The sequence below is a fragment of the Ceratotherium simum genome, chromosome 34 (genome assembly GCF_057802395.1).
Source record: "Ceratotherium simum simum isolate JZ-2026a chromosome 34, ASM5780239v1, whole genome shotgun sequence".
Taxonomy (NCBI): domain Eukaryota; kingdom Metazoa; phylum Chordata; class Mammalia; order Perissodactyla; family Rhinocerotidae; genus Ceratotherium; species Ceratotherium simum.
Genome location: NC_141933.1, coordinates 17,686,456 through 17,707,636, shown reverse-complemented (window position 1 = coordinate 17,707,636; position 21,181 = coordinate 17,686,456). Strand labels below are relative to the sequence as shown.

Below are 21,181 nucleotides of genomic sequence, written 5' to 3'. Positions count from 1 at the left end.
TTTTTTTTTTTAAAGATTTTATTTATTTATTTTTTCCCCCCAAAGCCCCAGTAGATAGTTGTGTGTCATGGCTGTATTCCTTTTTAAGGGCATATAACAATTTTGTAGATGAAGTACTCAAGTGGGAAAGGGAAATTTGTGGGGGGGGATGGGGAATGAGGACTGATGACAATTATGGCATATGGAATTAGGGTCTTTAACTCAGTTTAGTCCCTTAAGTCACAAAAAGAAATAAAAATAAGAGTTACACACATATTCATAATTTTTATTCTTCCCAAAACTTTTAAAAACACTATAGAACACGTTTAAAGAGTTTGGTCTTCATCCTCAGGCATAAAACTTGAGAAGAAGACATTGTGGAAAATGGTGAATGTTGAAGTAATTTGTAGGTGATTAAAGCATGTATCCAACAAATAATATACTTACATCCAGATATTTGAGTGGATGCAGTAAAAATAATATCAAAAGAAAGCAGATGAATTGTATGTAAAATAACATTTCCTCAACAGGAAAGTCAAAGGTACCTTGGATAATTAACAAAGATCAGAGGCATCATTTCCTGTTCTGACACGCTTTGGGAATAACCAAGAAATTGCATTCAAGCTCCCAGGGGACATTCAAGCCCCCAAAGGGGTGTCTCAAAGGGGAGAGACTCTCATAAATTCTGACTACAGTTCAACTGTTAATCACTTGTGGGAACCAGAATCATCCTCATTTTAGGTGAGTAGATGGCACTGATTATCATGATTACTAGAAGACTATTTTTGATACCTGTCCTCAATTTAAATTGTAGGTATAAGTATAGTTACCAATGCCAGACTCAATACATTATACAATGCATACTAATATTCCTTTCATAACTCTGTTTTCTGGAGGAATCATATGTTTTTGCCATTATTATTATGCTCTTTGAGGGTAGTAAGGGACCTTGTTTCTATTCATTATTATCTCTATACTGATACTGGGACTCTAGACAATAAACATTCTGAAGGGGGATTAAACATTTTTTGAAAGCTCTGCCAAGAATGTTGTCTAAGTAAAGATGCTGCTCATCAGGTCAGGTTATTGATGCCTAGTGAGTGTCTATGCCTCAGAGAGTAACAGTTTCTGATAGGGCTTCCAGTTATCCAGTAATATGATATTATCATTATCTCTTATTATCATGCATCCATGGACTGTGATTTGTGCTATAGATGTGTGGCCTCATTTTACTGATACCACACAAGAGAATGGGATTGTCAGAGTGTAAATTCTGCCAAGAGCAGACCCTGAGGCAAAGACTTGATGTTTATTTGGTAGATGATTATTTGGTATAAGATGCATATTTGGTAGATGATTTCAGGAAGCAAAAATGAGGGAATAGGGAATGTGAGACTGAGAAGGGAGCAAGTTAATAAAGTGTGCAATAAAGTATAAATGACTACCGTAAGCAGCTAGGGTTCCATCACTCAAGATGCTTTGAAGTATCCTTTAGAGCTCTGCTAGGAATTGTCCAAGAGAAGGTTAGGAAAGCTTGGGTGTTTAACCATTGATGCCTGTCTCTTACCAGTTGAGTACTGCTCCTTGACACATTAAATCTCAGGCACTTCCAAACTGCCTTGCATATGGTCTGAGCAAGCTCTCAAGACACTTTACCCTCAGGAAAAGAAGTAAAACACTTGAGATAGGAAGCTGCCAACATGCCAGAAAAAGTCTATGGTGGCTGTAGGCCACTTCAGAGGTGGCCCAGAGTGACAAAGGATGGGGAGACAGATGTGTCTGATACAGTGATATTAGCAACAGTAAGATGACGGAAAGCCAAAATAATATAAAATCGACTTTTTGACTTAGGTTAATATGTACATGACACCACAATACTAAGATGTCTTTGCCCCTACTATCTTTGCGTGAATTTTGTTTTCATTTGGATTGTGAGGCTAAAGGATTTGAAGTATCTCCTAACATATTTATAGTGGGGACAAAACCAAGTTTAAAATCAGTACAATTAAAGAATCAAGGAGATCAATCCTTAAGAATTATTAATTGGCTACATGTATTCTGTTTTCTGTGTTCGAGAACTTGCCACACCTTAAATACTTCATCATTCAAGGCTAGCGTATTCCCTTTCCTCTCATAATGTATCTAAAGGTGTTAATGCAAATTTTCTTCTTGATCTGTTGTCCTTTATGTTATAAATTGCTCATGCCACAAGTGAATAACAAAAGCAAAGTGACAAAACATGTCACAGAATTTTGCCCACATGTTTGAGAATCTAGCATAACGGGATGTAATTATAGTCAAGTACACTTTTTAAAAGTTTTCAGTGATCATGACAAGTCACATAATAATGGTTTGGGGATTGGCACTAAATGCCACAGCTGGTGAGTATAATTCTGCACATCTGAAGTTACAAAATTTTGGTATTCACTTAGTAGGATGGGCCAAGCAGCACATTTAGTCAGGTTTCAAAGTTGTAATTAGAAAAGATTTACATTCATTTTATACTCTTCACTAATGCTACTTTATTGCAGTTAGTCTTCCCTCACGGAGATAATGCAGCGTGTTTTAGACAATAAGGAGTGGAAACATGTAAGCACTCATGGCCTTACTGGCAGTGTCGGATGAGAGAAGTGTGAGTGTTTGTCCTTTTTTATAATTTTAAATAGTGCACATATTTCTGCTGATGCTAACTCACCCAAAGACTAATGAGCCTGACCTATTTTTAGAGCCATTCAAGACTCTTCCTTCTTCTGTCCTCCCTCATTCTTTCTGTCCCTCCTTTGAATGGGAGGACAATGTTCTCAATTTGACCAAGCCGTCTGTGTCAGTTGAGGCTATTTGCACAACCCTACAGAAGACTTAGTTGAGATTGGGTATTTTCGTTTGCATATGAGGACATCCTTAGGCTTCAGATCCATTTCCCAAGTCCTAGCGCAGTTCTGGAGTTTGAGCTTCCATCAGATAAAAGGCTTGCTGCTCAGTTTCCCTGTTTCTTTCCAGGCAGTGCTTGGGTAGGGGCGGTGGTAGGAGGAGCACATACATTATCAACTCAGTTGTGTTTCAGAAAATCTCCAGGGATGTGTAAAATCAAAACATTGTGATGTTGGGATGCAGAGATTGGCCAAACTGTACAAACTGCTGTGGAATATTTATTATTTTGGGTATAACTTTTTGTAGCTTAAAGCATTACACTTTGCCATTTTCTTTTTTTGGTCCCTGCTAATGAATGTTTATTTTTATTTTTTTTATTGATATTTTGTTAACATTGTGAATAGATTTTTGGATAGAGTAATTTTGTGAGGTAGATTTAATCTGCCAGATTAATCTTGAATTTCTCTTCTGACTCTTGAAATTTCTGCTTTTTTTTAGAGACATCCAGAGATTTTAGTTTTAATGCTATAAGAGTTTAAACATTTTCTTATAGCCTTAAGTTCTTGACAAGTCTAGCGTTGATTTTTATGTGGATGAACTAAACATTCAATTTCATCATCTTCTATAGGGATAATCACTTCCTCCAGCTACATTTATTGAATAGACCCTTTTCGCCTCACTGTCCTAATATGCCACCTCTGTCATACACTGCGGTTCTGTACAATCACGGATCTTTTTCTGAGTTCTCTATTCTGTTCCACTGATATATTTGCTCATCCTTGTGCCAATGCCACATTGTCTCAATAACTCTGGCTTTGCAAGTTTTAATAGCTGGTACTTCAGGTCTTTTCAAAGGTGTATTGCTTATTCCTTATAATTTGCATTTCCTAAACACATTTTAAACCAGTGTCAACTTCTACAAAGTCTCCTAGTGAGATTGTGATTGGAAGGGCATAGAACAAATAGATTAATTTGAGAAGAATTAACATTTTTATAACACGGAGTTGTGCAATCCAGGAAAATAGTATTTCTATCAATTTATTTAGACTATCTATAATGTTTCTCAATAAAATTTTAATTATTCTCCTTTTAAGAGTAAGTTGTCCAGTTTTTATAAGATTTTCTACCTTTATGAAATTTCCATTTTAATCTTAGTTACCTTTGTTTTTGTCCTATCTAAATGGTATTACTTCTTCATCTATTCAAGTGCTTACATTATTTTTCCTAATTCAGTCTGATAATGTGGTGAATTATATTTATAGATTTTCCAAAATTAAACCATTCAGCCCAACACGGATCAACCCAGTTTGAATATAATGTATTGTAATTCATATACATTTTTAAAATTGATATCAATAATATATTAATATTGTTCAAGATTTTTACATCTATATAAGTGAAATGATAGGCCTGAATACATTGTTTTTTATTATATATATACATTTTTTTTTTTGAGGAAGATTAGCCCTGAGCTAACATCTGTTACCAATCCTCCTCCTTTTGCTGAGGAAGATCAGCCCTGCGCTAACATCTGTGCCCATCTTCCTCTACTTTATACGGGACGCCACCACAGCATGGCTTTAATAAGCAGTGCACAGGTCTGTGACTGGGATCCAAACCTGCAAACCCCAGGTCGCTGAAGCAAGCACATGAACCCTACTGCTACGCCACCAGGCTGGCCCCTAATATATATATATTTTTTACTCAGGATTTTTCTGGCCTGCTAGAATGACCTGTCATGAGGTCCACATTTTTTAAACTCTGGAAGCGTTTGTCATAAATATGGAGGATCTTTTTCCATGAAAGTTTGGGAGCACCTGCCTTTAAAACAATCTGAAGGGGAAAGGAGTTGGGAAAGTAGAGGCAGAGAAAACGCAATCCTTACATTAAAATGTGTTAATTCAAAGTATTTCACGTATTCTTGATGACAGCTGAAATAAAGGTATAAGAATAACATTCTAATTGAAATATAGTACATGGACTCCAGTTCTAGCAATGACATATCCAATTGGCTTTACGTGGATCAACAAATTTTCTGTCCTGCTCATGTACATTTAAATGGATAAAATTGGAGTGAATTTTCAAATGCATCACTGAACATCTCATTCCCCTTGTTCCCCATCACTTTATCTTTCCTCCTTAGATGTCATATTGTTTTCTAGCCCATGAGGCATTTGAGACAGCATTCTCTACTGTAGAGTGATGTCTCTCTGTGTTAGTAAGTATATTCATAGTGTAGCTGGAAAAACCTGGGACCCTGTCACCGCAGCCGAATCAATGAACACGATGACCAGGGATCGAGGAAAAGAAAAATGATTTAACTTTGCCAGCAAAATGAGGCTGCAGTGGGCTCGTGCCCCAAAACCCACAGTCCTCCTGAGGAATTAGGAGTTGGGGTTTTTAAAGGGACTGTGCTTATTTGCTGAGGGGGAATATTGTGGGGGTCCCAGACATTCTGGAGCTGGGCCAGGTGTTATCTCTATCGACAGCAGGAGGTTTAGGGCTCCATTGATCAGTCTTCCCACGCCACCTGAAACTGGGCTCCGGGGAGAGGAAGGAAACTGCCCCCAATTGACGATTACAAAATTTACAAAGTTTTAGACAGGGGAGGGTGAGCTGTGGGTGGCAGTTCTGTGTCCTCCCATCAGCCTGCATTTGGCCTAGATAAGGGAAGCTGCAGGAGTCCTCCGTGTGTCTGTCTCCACGATGAAGGGGGGATTCCGTGCCAGGAACAAGGAGTTGGGGAGCTTCCGCTTCTTGATAATTTCTAGATATTAGTTTCCCTGTAATAAACCTCAAGAGCTGATAATTAGCCAGAACTTCAGTGTGAAGCCACCTGGGTTTTTAACAGTTTATTACTTCCATTTGCCTTGTGGAATTCAGGGATAGAAAGGTCAAAACAACTGATATCTACATGTGAATATAACTTAGAATGAGCGCTTTTTGGTTTTTAACACCATATATGCTGGGTTCAATGTGGGGGAACCGATATCAGGGCCGGCAGCAATAGTAGTTTACTAGATGGTTTTAGGTGGTACATTAAGAAATGCGTTTTAATAATTTTTTTACTTGTCTTAAAATGTGTTAGAAAAATATAACTATAGCATTAAACCCAACATTTCAGAGATTTTAGTGCTAAGGTCAAAGCAAATGTGGGGACACCTGCTAAATATTCTTTCTCAGATTGAATAAATTATAGATGCAGACCTTACTTGATATGTAACATAGTAAAAATCAGAAACCTCAAAAATCAGCACACAAGTACTGAAGTTTCAAATACACTGTTCTAGAGGAACTAAGAGTCATTTGTGTGCATTAGAGTCTGCATGTGGGGGACTTCTGCGAGGTAGTTAAATTATTTTATATCATTGTAAAAAATCATTAAACAATGTTTAAAACTCATAAAAGCATAGCAGAATGAGAATACAATTTTAAAAAATCAAATGGATAGTGGAATGAGAATCCCACTTAGATATGTGGGATCATAACAAAGAGGAGTAAACCAAAGTCTATTAAACAGGTTAATTATGTGTTTCATTGGAGATTGGGACTGAGGTTGTAGGGACAAGAAGCAGAGGGCTATTCCTTTTTAATATAATTTCTTCTAAAAGTTGATATGTTTTAACTCATTATATGTATTTGAAATGAAAAACAGTTTTGAAAAAAATATTAGGATTCTCACTCTAGGCCAAACTTTTCTAATGATATATTGTTGACAGAACCATAAAGGGATTGTATATACCTTTTAATGATAAGCAGTATGTGGCACAAAATATAAAATGGCTTCTATATATCTTAGGCTATAATGGTTTCTAAATTTGGTTCTAGGTTTAATGATGGAGATGGCCATCCTAGGGGTCTGAAGTAGTATCTCATTGTGGTTTTGATTTGCATTTACCTACTGACTGATAATGTTGAACTCTTTTTTATGTACTTATCGGCCATTTGTCTGTCTTCTGTGAGGAATATCTGTTCAAGTCTTTTGTTTGTTTTTTAATTTGGCTTTTTTGTTTTTGGTGTTAACCTGTGAGAGTCCTTTTCATATTCTATATTCTAGACCCTCACCAAATATATGATTTGTAATTTTTTTCATTGTGTGGGTCATCTTTTCATTCTTTGACAATGTCCTTTGATACATAAAAGTTTGTTTTTTAAATTTTGATATAGTCCAATTTATCTGTTTTTACTTTTATTGTTTCCGCTTTTGGTGTCATATCTAAGAAACCATCAAGAGCTTAGCTTGAGCTGGCAGAGAGAGAATTGAGTTGCCAGGTGCTGGAGTAGCCAATTAAAGCAACAAGCCATAAATGAAATATCTAAGCCTTTAGTCATGTATTACAATGGTAATCTCAGTCATACTAATGAAAATTAATGATTGTTTTTATATTTATTCCCAGTATAGATTTCTTGTATGGACAAACACAATATAACAATGCTGAATGAATTCATTCTAATGGGAATCATAGACCTCCCTGAGCTCCAGGCTCCATTATTTGGACTCTTCCTCATTGTTTATGTGGTCTCATTGGTGGGTAACCCGGGCTTGATCATCCTCACCAAGATGGACATCAGCCTACAAACAGCCATGTACTGCTGCCTCAGACACCTGGCTTTCACTGACCTCAGTTATTCAACAGCTATAAGACCCAAAATGCTAGAAAATTTTGCTGTAGATCAACATACAATCTCCTATAACTGGTGTGCTACCCAACTCACTTTCTTCAGTCTGTTTACCCCTAGTGAAATTTTCATTCTGTCAGCAATGGCCTATGACTGCGATGTGGCCATCTGTAACCCTCTGCCCTATACAGTCATCATGTCACAGAGATTATGTCAGCTGCTGGTGGCAATACCCTAACTATGCAGTGTCTCTTTGTTTTTGTTGACCACCGTAAAAATTTTCACTTCATCATTTTGTGGCTATAATGTCATCCAGCATTTCTCCTGTGATAGTCTGCCATTGATATCTTTACTCTTCTCAAACACACATGAAATTAAATTGACAATTCTCACCTTTTCAGTTTTTACTTTGGTTTCATCTCTTCTGACAGTCTTTGTGCCCTACATGCTGATCCTTGTCACTATCCTCAGTTTGAACTCTGCAGAAGGCAGGCACAAGGCTTTCTCCGCCTGAGGATCTCATCTGACAGTGGTAGTCATATTCCATGGTACTCTGTTCTTTATGTATGTTCAGTCCAAGTCCAGTCATTCCCCTGACACTGATAAAATGGCCTCTTCATTTTATGCTCTGGTAATACCTGTGCTGAATCCCGTGATCTACAATCTGAGGAACAAAGAGGTGAAAATCGGTCTACATAGAACTTGGAATATGTATGCAAAGATTCTATTTAAAATTAATTGTAGGATACACTAACAAATGATGTGTTAGCTAAAGTATCCAATAACTATCATCATTTTAACCTTGCACTGCTGCCTCCACGGGATGGGCAAGAATCAGCATGTGATAAACATGAAAATAAAGAAATGTATTCATTATTTTCAAATGAAAATCTATCACCAACAGACGGCTAACTCCTGCTCATACTTCAGATATTAACCTAAACTAGTTTCAAGTCCAGATTAGGCACCATTCCTGCATGTTTTCACATGTAGCCTGTTTGCACGTCTCTTCCACTAAACATTTATTTTTATAAAGCCACAGACTATGTATATTACATTCACAATTTTATCTGTACTGTCTATCACAGGAAAAGGCACAAACAAAGACGCCTGATAGGTGTTATATAAATGGATTCATTGAAGGGAGTAAACTGATATTATTAAGTTTACCAACCCAAATCCCTCTGTCTATGAGGCTAGGAGAAAATAAATGGAGAGCCAGCCCTAACGGCCTAGTGGTTAAAATTCAGTGCACATTGTCTGGTGGCCTGGGTTCACTTCCTGGTCATGGAACCACACCACCTGTGAGTTGCCATGCTATGGTGGTGGCTCACATAGGAGAACTAGAATGACTTACACCTAGCATATACAACCATGTACTGGGGCTCTGGGGAGAAAAAAAAAAGGAGGAAGATTGGCAACAGATGTTAGCTCAGGGTGACTCTTTCTCTGCAAAAAGAAAGAAAAGTGGAGTGAGAAGTGGGTTATACAGTATGATAGACTGAATTGAGCAATATGAAAATGAAATGGAGCAAGTAGGCAAGATGGAGGTTAAATTTTAATTAAGGCTGTCAGGGAGCCCTCTGCAAAGATGGCATTGAGACACACACTTGAAGAGTTGAGTGAGTGGACTATGTGGCTATCTAGGGGAAGACTGTTCCGGAGAGAGAGAACTGTTAATGCAACAGTTCTTAAATGACAATATTATTGTTCTGTGAAGGGACATCAGAGTCAAAGGCGGTTGGAGCATAAACTGTGATTAGGAAATAGAGGAGATAATGATAGACTTATAATATATAATTTGACATTGTTAGACTATATAGACCATTGTAAAAGCCTTTTATTCTGATTGATTAAAAAAAAGCATTGGAAGATTTTGAGCTAAGGAGTAATTTAATCTATCTTTGGTTAAATGACAGCTGAGACTGCTGTGCAATTAATAGACTGTAAGATACTAAGATTTGGAAATGGAAAATCATGAGGGGTTTAATTATGATAAATTTGAGAGAGAAGAAAAGCTTAAGCCAGGGTGGGAACAGTCAGAGGATGTGAAGTGATTAGATTTTTGACATATTTTTAAGAAAATGTCAACAATATTTTTTTCATATTTATATGGGATATAAAATTATTTAAAAAGAATGGAAATTCTAGTTTCAGAGCTCACGTTAAGATTAAGTCAAAAATGCATTTAATATACCTAACCTACTGAACATCATAGTTTAGCCTAGCCTACCATAAACATTCTCAGAACACTTACATTAGCCTACACTTGAGCAAAATCATCTAACATGAAGACTACTTTATAAAAAAATGTTAAATACCTCATGTAATTTATTGAGTACTGTACTGAAAGTGAAAAACACAATGATTGTATGGCTACAGAATGGTTTTAAGCGTATCGATTGTTTACCCTCGTGATCACGCGGCTGACTGTGAGCTGCAGCTTGCTGCCACCGCCAAGCATCATGAGAGAATATTGTACCAGACATCACTAGCCTGGGAAAAGATCAAAATTCAAAATTTGAAGTACAGTTTCTACTAAATGCATATCACCTTTGCACCATCCTAAAGTTGAAAAATCATAAGTCAAAACATTGTAAGTTGGGGACTGTCTGTACTCTTCTGCTTCCAATTAATATGGAGTAATAGAAACTGAACTTAATCTCCCATTAAAACAAACAAAAAAACAAAAACAAAGGTAATATATAAGAAACAATAATTTTCAAAGTATTGACATTAGACAATGAAGAACAGTTTCTCTGGGAGATAAGGAACAAATGAGGTGAATCCTATGATTGCCCCACTTTCTTGTCTTAAGAGAGTTTCCAGGCTACACTGACAAAAGGGCAAACTCAAGCAAAGTCTAGAAGAATCCTTGAGTGGAAAGACAGAGTTGAGAGTCCAGTGAGACCAAGACAGCCAGAGTTTGCAAGACAGAGCTCCAAAGATAAGGAGTTGCTTGGGAAAGGACACTGGCTCTCTACAGAGAATCCTCCTCAATTACTCAACAGATGGCTGATCAGCATATGCAAGTGGAAACCATCCAAAGCTGAAGAAAGAATCATCTGAAAGGACTAAAGACATCAGCGCCCACAACTCAAACAGTGGCAGGCATTGTGCCAATTTGTTACATAGAGAGTAGAAAAACTCATAATTCACGAGGCTTTAGGTAGAGCACTCAAGAAAGTCTTACTCCATAGTGGAGAATAAGCACAAAATTGAGCACTGCTCTGGACTCACCTTAGTAAGTATAAAAGCCATACCTGAAAGGATTAAAGTATTTCCAAATAACTGTATCTCAAAACAAAGCTCAAGAATATTTATAAAATACAAAATTATCTGGCATCGAGCAGAATAAAATTCACAATGTATGGGATACATTTTACAATTACTGGGCATACAAAGACAGAGAAAAACATGATCCATAATGAACAGAATAACCAATCAATCAGAACTGACCAAAAACTTACATGTATGCTTGGAATATCAAACAAGAACAAAAAATGGTTATTATAATTGTATATCATATTTTCAAAATGGTAAGAAGAGACATGGAGGGTATTAAAAAAAAGAAATTTAACTTCTAGACATAAAATGTACCACGTTCAAGATGAGAGATACATGGGATTGTATTCACGGCAGATTAGACATTACAGAAGAAAAGATTAGTGAACCTGTAAATGTAGCAATAGAAAGTATCCAAAACGTTACACAGAGAGTGAAAAAAATCAAAAACTTGAAAAAAGCAAGAAGAGAACTGGAAGAGAACTTCAAGCAACTAAGTATGCATGTAACTGAACTCTCCCCAAAAGAGAGGCATTAAAATTATTCAGAAAAATATAGTTAAAAATTTTTAAATATGATTAAAATTAAAAAATCTCAGATTCAAGAAGATTAACAAAACCACCAGATACAAGAAACATGTAGACAACTACTTGAAGTCACATCATAATCAAATTACTCAAAGCCAATGATAAATAAAAACCTTCAGCAGTCAAAGAAAAAAGGTACTTTCTATACAGAGAAACAAAGAAAAGAATAACATTATATTTGTCATCCGAAGCGCTGCAGGTGAGATGTCATAGGAGAAACATCATTAAAGTACAAACAAAATGCCTGTCGACCTAGAATTCTGTACCTGGAAAAAGATCTTTCGCAAAGGAATGCATAACAAAGACTTTTCAGATGTACAAATGGGGAAAGAATCCATCACCAGCAGATCTGAGCTATAAGAAATAATAAAGAAGCCCTTCAGTCAGAAGGAAAATGATACCTGATGAAAACCTGAATCTAGACACAGGAATGAAGAACACCAGAACTAATAACCACATATAAGGTTTTTAATAATTTAAATCTCAAAGACAATTAATTGTTTAAAAATAATAAAAATACATAAATTGTATGAAGGACATGATGGGAGATGTTAGATATTGTAAAGTTCTTATTTTATATTTGTTTTTTTTTTTAATTCTTTGTTTATTGCAGTAACATTGGTTTATAACATTGTATAAATTTCAGGTGTACATCATTATACTTCTATTTCTGCATAGATTACATCATGTTCACCACCCAAATACTAATTACAACCCATCACCACACACATGTGCCAAATTATTCCTTTCGCCCTCTGCCCTCTCCCCTTATTTTATATTTGAAGGGGTATGATTACATTTGAAGGTAGACTGTGACAAGGAAAATATCTCTACCACATACCCTAAAGCAAACACTAAAATAACAGCAAAATAATTATAGCTTTTCAGTCCTCAATAAAAATATAGAACAGAAAAATAGGAAAAGTAGACAAAAATGGGACAAATAGAAAGCAAATAACAATGTGATAGACTAAAACCTAACATCAGTAATCACAATACTAAAAATCTCAACGAATCTACAAAAAAGAAACAAAAAACAAAAACTCTAGACCTAAAAGATGGGTTCAGCATGGTACCAGGATACAAGACCAACAAGAAAATATCAATCAGGTTTCTACATACTAACAATGAAACAGAAATAAAAAACACAACAGTCACCCCAAGGGTAATGAATATTTAGGTAGAAACTAACAAAATATGTACAGGATCTATTTGCTGAAACGTACAAAATGCTGAATAAAGACATCAAAGAAGATAGCCAGCCCTGATGGCCTAGTGGTTAAAAAGTCTGGCATGCTCTGCTTCAGTGGCCAGGGTTTTGTTCCTGGGTGTGGAACCACACCACTCATCTGTCAGTAGCCGTGCTGTCCATGCTGTGCTGGCAGCTCATATAGAAGAACTAGAAGGACTTACAACTAGAATATACAACTATGTACCAGGGCTTTGGAGAGGAAAAAAGAAGAGAGGAAGTTTGGCAACAGATGTTAGCTCAGGGCAAATCTTTCATAGCAAATAAAAAAAGAAAGAAAAAAGAAAGAAAAGACATCAAAGAAGATATAAACAAATGGGAGACATTTTGTATTCATAGATTAGAAGACTAAATATAGTAAAGGTATAAATTTTTCCCAAATTGATCTATAGGTTTAATGAAAATCAAAATAATATCTCTGCAACATTTTTTGTAGACAGTACATGAGTTTATATTAAAATTTCTATGAAATGCCAAAGACTCGGAATAGCTAAAACACATTTTTAAATCAAAATACTGTGGAAAGAGTCAGTCAGTTAACATTTAGTATATAGCTATAGTTATCATGACTGGGTGGTATTTTCGGAGGGACAGATAAATATATCAATAAAATAGAAGAGAGATCCAGAAATAGACACTTATGAAAAAGTCCAACTAGTTTTTCATGAGGTACAAACATAATTCAATGAAAGAAGGATAACCATTCAAGAAATTGTACTGGAACAATTGATGTCCATAGGCAAAAAAAATTGATAAAGAAAGAAAAGAAATTAGAATGTTGACCTAAACTTTACACAAAAATTAACTCAAGATAAATTGTGACTTAAATATAAAACTATAAAAGTTTAGACAAAAACATAAGAGAAAATCTATCTATAGTACCAAATACCAGGTGAACAGTTCATCAGCATGACATTAAAAATACGATCCATAAAAGTGCAAATTGGTAAATTGAACTTCAAAATTAAATCAAACTATCAATCTCACTCTCAGACATTCAGCCCAGAGAAATGAAAACTTATGTTCATACAATGACCTTTGCACAAAAGTTCATAGGAGTTTTATTTGTAATAGCTGAAAATTGGAAACAACGTAAATGTCTTTCTGTCTTTTTTTTTTTTCAGAGGAAAATCAGCCCTGAGCTAACATCCATGCCGATCCTCCTCTTTTTGCTGAGGAAGACCGGCCCTGAGCTAACATCTGTTGCCAATCCTCCTCCTTCTTTTTTTCCCCCTTTTTCTCCCCAAAGCCCCAGTAGATAGTTGTATGTCATAGTTGCACATCCTTCTAGTTGCTGTATGTGGGACGCGGCCTCAGCATGGCCGGAGAAGCGGTGTGTTGGTGCGCGCCCGGGATCCGAACCCAGGCTCTCAGTAGCGGAGCATGCGCACTTAACTGCTAAGCCACGGGGCCGGCCCCCGTAAATGTCTTTCAATGAGTGAACAACTGAACATACTTTATCATGATTACATGAAATAATAAAGGAACAATAATAATAAAGCGATGATAGAGGAACAAATGATTGATACACAAAAACACAATGGACCTCAAGAGAATTATGTTGACTTAAGAAAGCTAATTGCAAACAGTTACAAAGAGTATTTCATTTACACAACATTGGTCAAATGATAAAATTATAGTGATGGAAAATGAATTAGTAGTTGACAAGGGTTAAGGACATGAGAATGAGAGAAGGGAAGAGGGTGTGGCTATAAAGGAGGGGCATAAAGGACATTTGTAGTTATGGACTAAGTCTGCAACTGACTGTTGTGGTGGTTACACAAACATACGCATATGATAAAATCACATAGAAATATATATATAGACACACACACAAACACACAAATGAGTGCATGCAAAACTAGTGAAATCTGAACAAAGTCAGTAGATTATACCAATGTTAATTTCATGATCATAATATCATACTGTATTTATACAAGTTTTTACAATTTTTTGTGCTCTTTTTTGCAACTTCTTGTAATTGTATAACTATCCCAAAACAAAAAGTAAAAAATAATTAAATCTAAGGGCATCTGGGACAATATGGGGTAAGAAAGGGTAGAATGGAAATACTGCATAAGAGAGACACAAAGAAACTCTGGCAGTGATGGATATGTTCATTATCTTGATTGTTTTGATGATTTTTCAGATGCATACTTATGTCAAAACTAACGAAATTTTACATTTTATATTTGTGCAATTTTTTTAATGACAACTGTATAAAGCTGTTTTACATAATTACCAAACATGCCAATAAATCAAACCAAAAATAAGGAAAAAGTCGATAACAGACACATATATTTTACAACACTATTCAATTAACAAGAGAGAATGTAATTCAGGCACCTGTCATACATGTGAAGATCTAAGAACCTCACCTATTTGGTGGTGGAAGAGGGTATGGGTACAAACAATCTGAAATATCTAACAAAATTAAATCTCATTATATTTTCTCTTATCAACAGGTCTCATTTTTTGTGTGTTTATGTGTGGGTGTGCATATAGATGTAAGTGTTGTATATGCATATCAACACACACACAGAGACGTAAAATAATCATCATGGATAATGTTGTTCACAATGTATTAACATGGCGGGCTCAAGGCTTTTCATTGAACTGTATGTGGTAGTAGTGTTGGTGGTAACTGAGGTTGGAGAAAAACAGATATCTGCCAATAATGAATAGATCCACGAAATTTGTTATATGTTATTGACTGCAATGAAGAAAGAAGCAAAAAAAGTCACAACATGGATACATCACAAATAATTAAAGTGATTTGAAATGCAACAACACAATTTATTACAGCAAAATAACACAGCAAAACATATAGACACAAAATAATACATTGTTGCAGAATATATTGATCATGCAGGCTATTTAGCAAACCCAGTAGAGTATGTGTTAAAGTAGACAAGAAGAATTGGAGTGAGTATTGGACGTTATGGAAAAACAGGAAATCTTGAAAAGTAATACAGGCAAATACGATGCAAGAGAAGACCTTAACAGATGATGACAACTTACTACAAAATGAGGATGAGAAGTAGGGGTAGCTAATTTCTCTCCCCATGGTCAAAAAGAAAAGAAGAAAAAAAAAAAAACAATAATCCCCCAAAATTAAGGAAACGAGATGTTATATGCACAATATATTATTATGTTTAGTTCATCTAATCATTTCAATAATGCAGTAGGACAGCATTTAAAAATGTCTCCACTGTGTCACCCATTTGAGGAGACCATTGTAGAACTGGACGAATACTGACAAGGTTGTTGTGAAGATAAAATATAGGAATCCAGTTCCCCATGTGGTTGTATTAGTAAGGATACTTCAGAGAAACAGAACCAAAAGGAGATTATATTTATACATGTTTATAAAGACAGAGATTTTTAAGGAATTGACTCATGTGATTGTTGGGACTGGCAAGGCAAAAATCTGTGGGCAGGCTGGCACTGCAATAGTTGATACTGCAGTCTTGAGTACAAAGGTGGAAAACTAAGTTAGAATTTCTATATTGCAGTCTGGAGCAGAATTTCCTTTTCTTTGGGGGACCTCACTGTTTGCTCTTTAAGGCTTCAACTGTTTGGATGAGGCCCACCCACATTCTTGAGGGTAATTGACTTTACTCAAGGTCTATTTATTTACATGTTAATGATATCTAAAAAGAAATCTTCATAATAACATCTAGATTGTGATTGACCAAACAGCTGGGCACCAAGCCTAGCCAAATAGACACAAAAATTAACCATCAAAGTGGAAAAAAGAAGAAAGTTAATCAAGAGTAACAGGTAGGAATGTAATACACAAATGAATAAATCTTCCTCAATTGCTGGCAAATACAATTTGTTTTGGACAATTATACAACACTCCTCTTGCATTCTGTTAAGCTTTCAAATGTTTCAGGAATAATCAATAATTGCTTGGCATCTCCTCAGGGAGAGTATCAGAGAGTGAAAAAAAATCCATAAATTGTTCTCACTCTGCCATGTTATGAAGCACATGGGGAGCCAAGACAGAAGTTTCATTACAGGTAAACAAGCTATTTCATGTGGTGCCATGTTTTACTAGTATCTGAATAGTTTTGGTGACATTTGCAAGAACACCTTTATTCTATGGCAAAGCATGGCAAAATCTTAGGATTTCTGATTCACTTCTGTGTGCATTCTGCTTTTGATAATGCATGAGCAGAATAGAACTGCTCTTCATTTCTTCAGATTAATTGTTCAAATATTTTCACAAATGCTAATAAGCATCTTTGAAATGTCAGTACCATATTGCTTATGTATTATTTATATTTCATATAATTAATTATTCATGTGAATAATAGAAAACAAAACCAAGAGACAAGAAAGCCTAACAAAAGAGTCAGGAATAAAAGAGTAAAAATTATGGCAGAATTATAAAACTGCAGGTATTTAGTTTCTAATTGGATGTCTTTCCAAATCCTTAGTCATTTAGTGACTTTAGGCTTTTCTTATTCCCTGCTCAAAAATATCTTAATAATTAATTTAAATCAATGCATAAATGTGTATTTTTCTGATCTCTTGATGAGCAAAATGGGGTTTTCCACCTTACATTGAGATGTGGAAAGCAATTTTTGGACTTTAGGAGATTTTAAGTCCCAAGTTTTATAGTGATTGTACAATGTACGGCATGTTCAGTTTCCAGTGGAATCTGACAGAAAGCAGATATAATTTTCTTGAAGAGTATAGTTTTAAAAAATAATAATCTGATAATCAACACAGAGAGTAACCAATGAAAAAGTAATTTGATGCTTTCCATAGAACTCTAAAGCTGGTGAGAGAAAGCCCTTAGCCCTTCTATCCTCCCTCATCTTATAGGAAATCAGCATTTACCAATGAGATTTGTTTTCTTTAGCTTTCCATCATTACACCCTGCAAAAATTTATGTTGTTTCTTATTCCATTGATTTAAACACTTTTTCCTAACCGTAGTTCAGTGTTTCTGACGTAGAAGGGTGTGTACGTGGGGACAGGGTAGGAAATCAGAAGCTCACAATCTTATAAACAATGTTTTATGTGAGAAAGTGTGGATTTCCTGCAAACACATTTATGATACAGTGTTATAAATGCTGTATTTTTCTATGTGTTTTCTTAGAGCTCACACAGAGACTCCTGACACTGCTACTTTCACTGTAGTCAGGATCAATTCTATTTCTTTCTCTTTTTTTTTAAGGAAGCATAGATACAATTTTTCGAACTACTAAATCTTTTACCTTAGCCTGCCATCCTCATTTTACTCTGGTATTACTCTGGTATTTTTTTTTTTTTTTTAATTTTTTGTTTATTGCAGTAACATTGGTTTATAACATTGTAAAAATTTCAGGTGTACATCATTGTACTTCTATTTCTGCATAGATTACATCATGTTCACCACCAAAATACTAATTACAACCCATCACCACACACATGTACCCAATTATCCCTTTCACCCTCCTCCCTCCCCCCTTCCCCTCTGGTAACCACCAATCCAATCTCTGTCCCTATAATTGATGGCTTATTGAGGATATTTATATGCATCTTTATTTCATTATACTTACTCAGGTCTGCATTAAATGTTATAACATACTATGGAGGAGTTCTTTGTGGTGGTAACGTGCAGATAGACTTAAAATAACATTGTGGAGTCCATATATATATTTGTGTATTTTATCTTGTCAGTATGATGTTGTAGAATACAGTGAGGGGGACGCACTGGGGACACTTACCTGGATAACACATTACTCCATCTATTCATCTTCATATCCATGACAAAGAAGTTAAGTTACACACAAAAAATGCATATATACATATGTAAAGATAATCCATTTCAGGAAACATATTGTCTCCACATAAATAAATAAAAACAAACACAAAATGACCCGTATGTACTTGATATTTGAGTCATATTTCCAGGCACCATAAACACATTGAAACATGTAATTCTCAATTATCTTTCCAACAACACTACCAGAAAGAGTTGATTTTGCTATTGTGTACAGATATTAAGAAACCTTTCATCATTTGCCCAAAGTACACCTTTGTATATATCACAAATATAGGTATAGCAGAGACTATATCTACTTATCTATACTTCCCTATATAAAGACAAATAATCTCTACTATCACCTTTTAGAGTTTCCTCGTTTACACACCTCTATCAAATATCAGTTGTGTGTTGTTTCATCCTGTACCACCTGTAGGCATAATGGCTTTCAGAGGAATGTTTATTAAAGTAGGGGCTTCTAAATGTTTCCACACATAATTGAAATTTGGATTTTAAAAAATCTATTATGTGATTAATATATGTATTGTCAAGTTATGTGATCATAACTCAGTAAATGTAATTACGTAATTGTCATTATATAAAAAACCAAAAAGTTTAGCAAACACCTGTAACCTAATGCCTAAAGTTTTTACAATTTTTAATTTTTGCTTCCTTTACCTACATTTATATCTGTCTGTATCTATAGCTATACATATATCTATATGTATATCTAAACATATATCAGGGTTTGCCAACCTTGGCACTATTGGCGTTTAGGGGTGTATAATTCTTTGTTGTGGGGGGATTCCCAAATATAGCAGGATAATTAGCAGCATCACTAGACTCTAATCACTAGATGCCAGTAGCATCCGTCTTCCGGTTGTAGCAACTAAAATTCCTCCGAATATTGTCAAATGTCTATTGGGGGACAAATTTTCCCTGTGTCTTCAACTCTGTCCCTGTCTCTATCTGGGTTTCTATTACTAAATGCATGTTTTAGTTGCAGAAAGTGGTTTATTTTATTAGAGTCTAAACGGTAAATTTGGATTTATTTTATGTATTCCAACTTAGTATGCTAAAAAATTACCAGGTTATACCACATGAAAGCTATTGACTATGCTGATTTCTCTATCCAGAATAGGTTTTCTGTTAAATCTGGATGGAAAAGCACAATCGAACAGTGCTAAATGAATTCATTCTCATGGGAATCACAAACCACCCAGAGCTGCAGGCTCCATTATTTGGGCTCTTCCTCATCATCTATGTCATCTCAGTGGTGGGCAACTTGGGCATCGTCATCCTCAGCAAGATGGACTCCAGGCTACAAACACCCATGTACTTCTTTCTCAGACACCTGGCTTTTACCGATATTGGTTATTCAACGACTGTGGGCCCCAAAATGTTAGTAAATTTTGTCGTGGATCAAAATACAATATCTTATTACTTTTGTGCCTCACAGCTGGCATTCTTTCTTGTGTTCATTGTTAGTGAACTTTTTATTCTATCGGCAATGTCCTATGACCGTTATGTGGCCATCTGTAACCCTCTGCTCTACACAGTCATCATGTCCCAAAGCGTATGTGGGGTGCTGGTGGCAATTCCATATCTTTATAGTACATTTGCTTCTCTTTTAATCACCACAAAGATTTTTAATTTGTCCTTCTGTGGGTACAATGTCATCCATCATTTCCACTGTGACTGTGTCCCCTTGTTATCTTTGCTCTGCTCAAACACACATGGAATTGAAATGATTATTCTGATATTGGCGAGTTTTAATTTGTCATCCCTTCTGATAGTGCTTGTGTCTTACCTGCTCATTCTCAGAGCCATTCTCAGGATGAATTCTGCTGAGTGTAGGTGCAAGGTTTTTTCCACCTGTGGATCCCACCTGACAGTGGTCACAGTCTTCTATGGGACTTTAATATTTATGTATGTGCGGCCCAAGTCCACTCATTCCTTTGACGCTGATAAAGTGGCTTCCATATTTTACACCCTGGTTATCCCCATGTTAAATCCCTTGATCTACAGCTTGAGGAACACAGATGTTAAATATGCCCTACATAAGCTGTCGAAAAAATTATGCAATATCTTTTCTTAAAGTTCACTGTCTAATGTGATTCCTATAAATTAGATTATGACTTTAGCCTTACTGTGTGTGCCTTCAGAAGCAAAACCAAATACAAATAAGTTCATCATATATTTAGAGGTTGCCTTCTATGTTCCAGTCACACCTGTAAGTGCGATCAATACATAGGTGAACAAACCAGTAAAAACCTTTGCCTTCTTCAAGGGGGACAGATGAAATGTAAACATAATAACTAAGTAAATCCTATAGTACAGTAGAATGGGTTGGGGACTATAGACCATAAGAGCAGGCAAGGAGAGTGGGTATGCTGTGTGGGAGTGAGGAAGAATAGTAGTTATAGAAGGGAATTTCACATGACTTTGCTGTTCTTCTCAACCTTTAGAATAAACTTTCTAGTGTCTATGTGTGTGTTTGTGCATGGGTGTGTGTTTGTGCAAGCATATTTCTTCTGTTTTGGCCTTCATACTCTTCTATGTGGTGTGTTAAGATCACACTTGACTGTGGTTTTGAGGAGGTTCATTGTAGTGTGATGACTTGAAGTCAACAGTCATTTGAGACTGCTCAAATGTTCCCATTTCATGTGGGGATCTTAGGGTCCTGTTCTTATCTCGTTGGTGCCATTATTTCACATATGAGCCCTAGAGAATCTGTTAACTCAACACACTTGGCATTTCAGCAACTCAGAAGGTTTGCACTGCATCTCATTTTGTCTAAATCAGGCCTTTTATCTACAGTAGTGGACAT

At 35.8% G+C, this 21,181-nt stretch overlaps 2 protein-coding genes and 1 pseudogene across 2 annotated transcripts in view; 2 read left to right on the top strand and 1 right to left on the bottom strand.

Annotated features, from left to right (window-relative positions):
• The window catches only part of LOC101407136 (olfactory receptor 5AP2), a 508,331-nt gene that overhangs the window by 304,797 nt on the left and 182,353 nt on the right, over positions 1 to 21,181 (bottom strand). The gene's annotated exons all lie outside the window — the stretch shown is intronic.
• On the top strand, positions 7,259 to 8,224 carry LOC106800262 (olfactory receptor 8K3-like; annotated as a pseudogene).
• LOC101395048 (olfactory receptor 8K3-like) lies at positions 19,511 to 20,449 on the top strand. The gene has a single exon (XM_004443836.2). It carries the CDS (start codon positions 19,511 to 19,513, stop codon positions 20,447 to 20,449), a length of 939 nt encoding a protein of 312 aa, XP_004443893.2.